Consider the following 8,894-nt stretch of genomic DNA (forward strand, 5'->3'; position numbering starts at 1 on the left):
GTGACGATGGAGGCGAAGTTGTCGTCCAGCAGGATCATGTCGGCGGCCTGCTTCGACACGTCGGAGCCCGAGATGCCCATGGCGATGCCAATGTCAGCCTTCCTCAGCGCGGGGGAGTCGTTCACGCCGTCCCCGGTCACCGCCACAGTGGCCCCCTGGACGAAGCACAGCCAGAGCAGGGGAGGAAGCCCGTCGAGGCCCCGCCCGGCCCACCCCGCCGGCCCGGCCCTGCTTCGCTCACCTGCCTCTGACAGCCCTCCACGATGATGAGCTTCTGCTGCGGGGACGTCCGCGCGAACACGATCTCCGTGTGGTTCTTGAGGATCTCGTCCAGCTGCTCCGCCGTCATGTCCTTCAGGTCGGAGCCGTGCACCACGCACGCCTTGGTTTCCCTGAGGAAAGGAGGTCAAAAGCCACTGCAGAGCGCTCAGAGTTCCCCAGAGGTCCTGGTGCCTCTGTCCAGCCTCCGCCATACCCTCCTGTTTCTGCCTTCAGCCCGGCTCCTCGCTTGTCCCCAGCCACCCACTGTCCCCGGATGGACACGCTGCACCCCTCCCTGCCTCCAACCCTCTCCTCCTTTTGCTCTGCGTCCTTCCACCCACTTCCTCTGAAAACCCACTGACATCGTCACTGGGTCATTTTCCTATTACATTTTACTTTGCAATAAGTAAACCCTACACATCCTACCTACTACAGGAGCCTCCAGGAACTGTAGCGAGGGGGGTCGGGGTGGGGTGGTTGAGGATGGAGGGGAAGCACTGCAGACCTGAGTTCTTTAGGGCCCCCACCTGGTGTTGATCTGGCTGATAGGGACCTGGAGCTGCGCAGCCATGTCCTCTGCTGTCTCGTTGCCTTCTGATATAATGCCCACACCTTTGGCGATGGCCTTGGCTGTGATGGGGTGGTCCCCGGTCACCATGATCACCTGGGTTGGGAAGGGAAGGAAGGGGAGCAGAACCATCTTCAGGGGGTCCTGGACGCTTTGTCTTTCTCTCCAGGACCTAACGGATCACTACCTTCATTCCACAGGGCTATTCCTAGTAGTCCCCAAGGACTTGCGCTATGGTGGCTTCATCCCCCGGGACTGGGTCAGGACCACCAGACCATAACACATAGAACAGTTTGGGTTCTAGATTTCCCGGGCATAAATTGGGGATTTGGGTGTATTGCTATATTCCGATTTTCACTGAATTGTTCCAGAAGCTGTTCTGTTTCTTTAAGCTCAAAAGACAAACACCTACACATAGACCAAATGGTAATAAAGGGACATCTGGAATAATCCATCTGCCTAGCAAAATATCCTCTAGGCCCAGGTGCGTTCTGACCCTCACTCTTCCTCACCTTCCCCCCGTGGCCTCCCCTGGGTTCCAGCCCTTTTGCTGATGCCCTGTCCCCTGGCTCCCCAAAGGTCAGGTGCCTGGCTCCGGCCTGTCCTAGCATTCTGTTCCTTCTGTGTGTCAGCATTCCTCCTGCTCCGGATGGGGAGGGCTTGTCTCTGTCTGCTGGCCCGGGCGCTCTGCAAGAATGGGCCGAGTCCAGGCTCCTCGTGAAGCTTTGCTCTTGCGCAAAGCCTAGCCCAGAGCCGCCGTTCCACAAACAGCCATCAGATGCAGGAATGAAAGAATGACGGCTTCTTGAGAGTCACGGCCCCAGGCTCCCGAGTGCCCTCCGGGCGCACGGCTTTCCCTGGCTCCGATGGAGGGAAAGGCAGCTGCGAGGCTGTGACTGAACTGTCCTGGGAAGGTCCTGGAAAGGTCCATCTGTTTGCTTTCAGAGCATGGAAACAAGGCTGTAGGGAGTGTTTCCCAGAGCCCGCCTCGTTGTGCGCTGGCCTGAGAGCAGCGTGACCCCAAGCCCGGCTTCCTGGAGGGAGGTGGTGACGCAGAAGTCCGTGTGGCCACCAGAGACCAGCACGGCCACTGTACCCACAGCACGGACAGCGAGTGTCCCCATCTCGCCAACGCGGCCCCACGGGGTACCCGGGGAGGGTCTGGGAGGGAGCTGCATGCGAGCTTACAATGTTCCCGATGTGACGCAGGCCGAGCCCTCCGTGCTGCCCTTCAGGCTCCCTGCGCCCGGACAGCCCCGCAGCGGCTCATCCGTGGTGGCCGGGGGGCCCAGAGGGCAGGTGCGCCGTCATCCTCATGCCCGCCCCCCGCCGCCCACCCCGAGCACCCTGGCTCAAAGGGGCCGTTCCGCAGTAGTTTCCGGCAGTCCCACCTCCAGGCCAGGCTGGAGAAAGAAAAACACAAAGTACCCCCTTCCCCAACCCCCCCCGCCCCTACTGAGTCCCCAGGACGCGATTTCGCAGCGCACAACAGACGTGCGGTCCTGCAGCGTGGCTCCCTCTGAGGTAAAGGACGTCTCCTGGTTTCTGGGATTCGTCAGGGACTGAAGGACTCTCATTTCCAACTTGTGGGTGTTGGCCGTACCTCCACTGTTCCCACGTGGTCTCGCGAGCTGCCCTCTTGTTCCCTCGTCCCTTCTCTTCCCGTGTGGGGCCCATCGGAGCCACGGAGTCCAGTGTTGGTGACACGCCGTAGGTCTCACGGCCAGACTGCGGTTCTTGGAGGAGCCGGGTTCCGGGCGAGGCCCAAACACCTTCACGGCCCCCACAGCCTCAGTGAGTGGCAAATATAACGGATACTTGTATTCATTTTTTTAATTCCATTTATTCCAAAGGCCCGAGCACGTGGTTCTACCTGGGAAGTACCAGCCCTGCGATCACCTCCTTGTAAGAGCTTTGCTGCCCTGTGACCCCAGGGCTCTCCGATCAGCTCTGCTTCAAGGCCACTTTGGTGTTGGCCCTGGAAGGGTCTACCCTGCGCGACAACCCGCCTATGTCTATCACATTTGTCTTCCTCGAAGGATGACATCGTGTGTGTGTTTTACACTCCCCTATAGGGAAAGGGGGCTGATTCAGAATTTCTCACCGAGTCTGCCAAACTTCTGCCAGCTTCGGGTCCAGAAGAAGTGAGAAACGATAATGCGAACTGTAAGCCTATGCCCAGAACACGGACTGGCCCAGAAAGCCCCCGGGCCTCCTGCTTCAGCAGCCAGCCTCGGACTCGCCTGCCTCGGGCGGTCACGACACGCAGGCTAACTCAGCCCTTCGGCCCCGTTCGGGCCTCCCCACCTTGGGGGCAATTGTAAGTCTCTTCTTCTTGCTGTAAGGGACCCACAAATCCCCAGATGAGATGCATTTCACATCCCCCGTATAATTCCCCATTCCAACAGCCACCTCAATGCTCAGGAAAATCAAATGGGCCCTTCTCCAGCTAGCTCCCATGATGTGGTGTGGGGGCTTCGAGAGCCGGGGGAGGTCGAGACGTTGGCCATCCTATGCAGATGCAGACATGCTGCTTCTGCAGAGAACCAACCGCCCAAACAGCGTGTGGTGATTAAGGAACTCACTCTGAATAGTTCCTCCATCCGTCCCTCGGTTCTCACTCCAGCCACAATCATTGAACTTGGCATGGCCCAGCTGCTCCCAGACAAACTGCCGACAGTCAAAGTTCTAAGATAAAGCCAGCTCCAACAGATAGCGTCTCGTTCTCCTTAGATACCTCCAGCGCCCCCCACCCTCCAACCTGCTGTCCCCCAGGCCTGGGATCCAGAATATCAGTCATGAGCCGGAAAGGTGTCAGTCTCTGACCTGTGAGGATGTAGGTGAGTCTTAGAATCTGACCTGGAAGCGGGGTACAGAACGTCTCAGAACTAGAGGAATCCCATGCAGTCCGAGCCCCCCGGCCAAGGAGGAGTTCCCACCGCTGGGAGTGTGCTCTGCAACTGTGTTTCACTCTTTTTGGTTTCTAGCTTTGACGCCTGGACGAGTGCCTGTTCGTGTAGCTGTTCGCCCCGAGTCAGGTGCAACCAGGGTTCAGCTCTCCGTGGCTCAGCCTCTCTGTCATCCACTCCAGCCCCCAGCCCCTTCCCAGGAGCACCTTTCCCTGACATCGTCTAGCCCTTTGCTACTCCTGCTGTGGTCTGCAGACCGGCAGCAAGGGCATCACCTGGGAGCTTGTTACAAATGCAGAATCTTAGGGTCTTAGACCTGCAGAATCAAGATTTTGCATTCCGACAAAACCCCTAGATGAGTCACGTGCACAACCCTAGGACACTGGTTCTCAAATTTACCTGCCTAGTGAAATCTCTAAAAAAGTTTCAAGAAAGGGGGCGCCTGGTGGCTCAGTCGGTTAAGCGTCTGCCTTCGGCTCAGGTAATGATCTCCGGGTCCTGGGATCGAGCCCCGCATCGGGCTCCCTGCTCAGTGGGGAGTCTGCTTCTCCCTCTCCCACTGCCCCTCCCCCCTGCTTGTGTGCTCTCTCTCTCTCTCAAATGAATAATCAATAAATAAAAATCTTAAAAAAAGAAAGTTTGAAGAGTACAAATGTCTGCATCCTGCCCTGAGAGTTTCCAATTTAATGGGTCTGGGGTGTGGCCTAAGCATCAGATTTTGTTTTAAGTTTATTTATTTATTTAAGTAATCTTTATACCCAATGTGGGCTTGAACTCACAACCCCAAGATCAAGAGTCGCATGCTTTACCGACTGAGCCTGCTGGGGGGGGGGTGCCCGGGGGGGCCCTAGGCATCAGACTTTTAAAGGTCCCCTGGTGATTGTAATGTTCAACGCAAGACAGGATTCTAACTACAGAAGAAACTTACTATTTCCTATTAGGTAGTCTCTTAAGACTAAAAATCGTAAGCTCAAGGAAACAGACATCCATTAAACCAAGATTATGAAGAACCTACTCTAGGCAAGGCTTTCTACTGTTGCTCCAAGTTGTGACGGGTCGGGGGGCTTCCGGGATATGGTCAGGAGTTTACCTTAATCCCTGCACTACGACACTTGCCCACAGCATCAGGCACTGCAGCTCGGGGAGGGTCAATCATGGATATGAGTCCCACAAAACAAAGGTTATCCATGGGAAAATTGATTTCATCTGTATTAAACTTGAATCCTTTGGAGAAAGTGCTAGGCAGATTCAAGAAGCAGAACCCTGGGGAGAGACAGAGGGACCAGTAGTCATTCAGCGGCCTACGTCCCTGTCTCGCTCACCCCAACAGCTTCGAAATTTCACCCCACAAATAACCATTTGGGTGTCATTCTTTCTGGGTTTCTTCCGAAGCCTCTCACCTAGCACGCGTTCCCCCAGGCCTCCCAGTTCCATGTAGGCTTTCTGGAAGTCTTTCCTCATCTCATCGTCCATGGGGTACTCCACCCCCTTCAGAAGGTAAGAAGAGCAAAACTCTAAGATCCTCTCCGGAGCCCCCTTCATCATCAGTACGTGGGTCTGGGAGCTGTCGTCCTGCAGGTGGATGGACATCTAGGGAGGAGAGAGGAAGAATCCTTGTGGCAGGAGGAGGGAGCAAGGGTTGGGGCAGAAAAGCAGGGGAAAGGTTTTTGAGGGTAAAACAACAGGTAACCCGTTTCATATCCCCCTCCCCATTTCCTTTGTCCCCTAACCCCAGTGCAGCCCCCTCCCTCCAGGCAAATCTGACTCAGGGTCAAGCCCACCTGTCCTCCTGTCCCGGGATCCCAGCCCTGTGTTATTTGCACAGGAGTCCCTACTATCTCTGCAGGAGCTGAGAGCACAAGCAGGACTCTCACTTTCTCTGCTTCCTCTCTGCCTGGAAAGCAGAAGTGTGGGCCGGGCAGAGGCAGCTGGGTAGACGGGAAGAGAAGGTAGGGGCCGCGGTCCTGTGTCCCCCCAGCAGGAAGGCTTTGTGACCTCAGGTCAATCCACTGAACCTCTCAAAACCTTAGTCCCTTTGATACGATGCAAAAGATCCTGTGTTTCCGACTTCATTGGGTTTTTATGGGACACAATACAGTCAAAAATTCACATATATCTTTTGACTCCCCCAAAACCTAACTACTAATACAGTTTGCTGGTGACCCAAAACCTTACCAATGACATCAACAGTCAATTAACACATATTCTGTATGTTCTGTGTATTATATGCTGTGTTCTTATAGTAAAGTGAGGTCAAGAAAAGAAAATGTTAAGAAAAATCACAAGAAAGAGAAAATCCACTGACCATACTGTGTTTATCGAAAAACATCGGTGTTTAACTGGGCCTACGCGGTTCACACCGTGCTGTTTGAGGGTCAGATTAGTTGTTAAAAAGTACTTTGAAAACTATGAAGCACAGTCCAGATTACGTCATCGTAATCCCTTTGCCACTCTCCCGACAGTCTGAGAAGTGCCAGGGGCTAGTGGTGGGGTTGGGGTTGGGGTCGGGGTCAGGGTTGGCCTGGTGGGCTGGGGGCAGGGAAGGCCAGATTCACAGTGAATCTCAGGAGACCAGAGGCCAGGAGGAGAGAGGAATGAGATGCATTTCGGTTTTGCGTTTTCCCTGGATCCTTGATCTGTGAGCAGGAACTATGATAGGGTTCCTCTTCGAGCCAGGAACTTCCCGTTACGAAGCCTGTTTGGTCACCAAACCAGCACCTCGAAAGGAGCAGGTGCAGAGGGGGCTGGACCACACTGCCCAGAGGGTAACCAAGGTGGGAAGCCTGTGTGTAAAGTGCTGTTAAAACCGTCCCATGAGAAACCTTCAAATATGTCCTATAACTCTCAGTTATATTCAAAATATGCCTAAGCAGCTAAGAGGAAAAATCTTAACTTGTTGAAGCAGAAAGCTGTAAGAGGTTTAAAAAGCTTGATTTCCTGCGTGCTTAATATGTATTTGTTCCCTATTTACTGGAGATTATCGGAGGTGGCAGCAAGACCTACTTATAAGTCAGTAACTTGGTCACAAAAAAATCACGTCTTGATAGAAAATTACAGATAAAAAGGTGGGAGGGGGCGCCTGGGTGGCTCAGTCATTAAGTGTCTGCCTTCAGCTCAGGTCATGATCTCAGGGTCCTGGGATCGAGCCCCATGTCGGGCTCCCTGCTCAGCGGGGAGCCTGCTTCTCCCTCTCCCTCTCCCTGCCGCTCCCCCTGCTTGTGCTTTCTCCCTCTCCTTGTCAAATGAATAAATAAAATCTTTAAAAAAAAAAGTGGAGAAACCTGGGAATATCAGGACAGAGACCCTTCCTTTCATTTCAGTCTGAAGAGCAAGGAAGAGATGAAGGCTGCAGGTGACCGAGTGCTGGGACAGCCTTGCAGAGCCGGGGGCTCCAGCCGCACCCAGAGCCCACCCCTGAGGGCAACGCCCGGCTGGCCGAGCTCACCTGGTGGGGACGTCACGGAGGAGGATCGTGCCCTTTGCACGTGATACTCAGAAAACACACTAATCTAGTCGTTTTGGGGAAAGTCGCTATTTTGTTGGCCATCCCAACAAATGTCATGGATATGTTTTGCTTTTATTTTAAATCACATGAAGGAAGAAGTATCTACTTCTTTGCAGGCACAGGCTTTAATCCGGTCCTGCCAAGCACAGAATTCTTGTCTGGGTTGTGAGGCCACTGAACGTCAGAAAAAAAAGTAGAAATAAGTTTGCAGTGTGGGCTTAGGAGACCTATCTTATTACACGGACTGGAAGTCAGCTGAGACAAAAAAACTCGGGACCTATTTCTTTAACTCTTACTTGTTCAGTGTTCAATATGAAAAGGCAATTGGGTTTTAAAAACTCAAAACTCTATATAGCTTTTGTCATTTTATTATTGTTTTTTTAGTTATGATTTTTTTCCCTTGTGAGGAAAATTTGGGGGATCTACTACTCTCTTAGCAACTTCCAAATACAACACTTGATGAGTTCGCCTGCGCACAGGCCTTGCTAACCTCCTGTGTCTTGTTCTGATGTTAGTACCGTGCTGCTAAAGCGAGCACTCTTCTGCGGTTTCTAAGACAGGAAAACAAAACTGACTTTTGGGGAGTCTCGTTTCTTCTCTGTTACCCACACCTGAACGTCTGACCTTCATGGTAGCGCATGAACTTGGAGGATTCCCCTCCCCTGAGCAAACCGTGACTGTCCTGCGGGGCCCAAACCTGACTGGTGGCGCTCCAGTCGTGGGGGCGCCACCCCCCCACAGCCCCCTCTTCAAGGTGTGCAGGACCTCCCGTGGGAGAGTCCCACGGGCTTTGCTGGCTGTCCCCTGCACTCGGGGTTAGTGCCCACCACTGCCCCTCAGCCCGCGTATCTCCTTCCCTTCTCACGCCTCTCTGGGTAGCGGGTAAAATGCCCCTGAGAGACGAAAACCTTCGCAAATGTGCTGGAGCGCTCGCCCCGCCACCTACCTGATGGCAGGGGCTAGAATCCAGGCGCGGAATGCAATCAGGCGCTTCCGGGGAGTGCCTTGCAAACCCAGCCTTATCCTGCAGGGGCAAACCTTGCAGGAGCCACAGAGATGCCTCCGAGGGCTGCCCCAGGCTCTACCGTGAGTGTCACCAACCAGCCTGTCCTACCCACAGGACACTTCCCACGTGCTCTCTCCACAAGAGACGGAGCCTCGCTCTCTGCTTGGGGTCGAATGCCTCTTCCTTTACCACCTGCTCCTCCCTTTCCCTGCTGGTCACTTTCCCTTGAGGTGAGCCTTCCTCTTAATGGGGATGCTGGGTATCCACCGTCTCCATTCTGTTGTTCAGAGGGGAGGCTGAAGGCAAAGGCAAAGCTCCCATTTCCCCAAACGACGAGCCCACCCCCGACCACCATTCTACCCTTGTGGGTTCTGTACCTGGTACTTGTTGGTGGAATTAAAGGGGATCTCTGCCACCTTGGGGTTTTTCTCTCTCATTTCCTTCACAGAGCTGTATGACTGCTCGATGAACTTGAGGAGGGCTGACTCGGAAGCATCCCCTGCTGTTGCCCGCTGCCGGGACGGGGTTTGTAGGGTGAGCCCGAGGGATAAGGCACAGGGCGAGGGGTGCAATGGGGAGGACCCAAAGCGCCAGGATAGAGATTTCCAGGGAGAGGGCGGGGCATGCCCTTGACACCGAGGCATC

The 8,894-nt window shown here is 54.2% G+C and overlaps 2 protein-coding genes across 2 annotated transcripts in view; both read right to left on the reverse strand.

The window, feature by feature from the left end:
- Nucleotides 1–919, reverse strand: part of LOC145722096 (sodium/potassium-transporting ATPase subunit alpha-2-like) — a 1,473-nt gene extending 554 nt beyond the window's left edge. The window contains exons 1-3 of the mRNA XM_081823218.1: nt 789–919; nt 242–392; nt 6–155 (exon numbers count right to left, since the gene is read on the reverse strand). Of these exons, the coding sequence (XP_081679344.1) occupies nt 6–155; nt 242–392; nt 789–919 (432 nt within the window). The remainder of the gene's footprint in view (nt 1–5; nt 156–241; nt 393–788) is intronic.
- Nucleotides 920–4,571: 3,652 nt separating this feature from the next.
- Nucleotides 4,572–8,894, reverse strand: part of LOC102750268 (sodium/potassium-transporting ATPase subunit alpha-4) — a 14,623-nt gene continuing 10,300 nt past the window's right edge. The window contains exons 9-11 of the mRNA XM_081823219.1: nt 8,627–8,761; nt 5,139–5,328; nt 4,572–5,001 (exon numbers count right to left, since the gene is read on the reverse strand). Coding sequence (XP_081679345.1) covers nt 4,817–5,001; nt 5,139–5,328; nt 8,627–8,761 — 510 coding nt within the window. The 3' untranslated portion in view covers nt 4,572–4,816. The remainder of the gene's footprint in view (nt 5,002–5,138; nt 5,329–8,626; nt 8,762–8,894) is intronic.

Source organism: Leptonychotes weddellii, chromosome 6, assembly GCF_054177405.1.
Source record: "Leptonychotes weddellii isolate Sample4059 chromosome 6, ASM5417740v2, whole genome shotgun sequence".
NCBI lineage: Eukaryota > Metazoa > Chordata > Mammalia > Carnivora > Phocidae > Leptonychotes > Leptonychotes weddellii.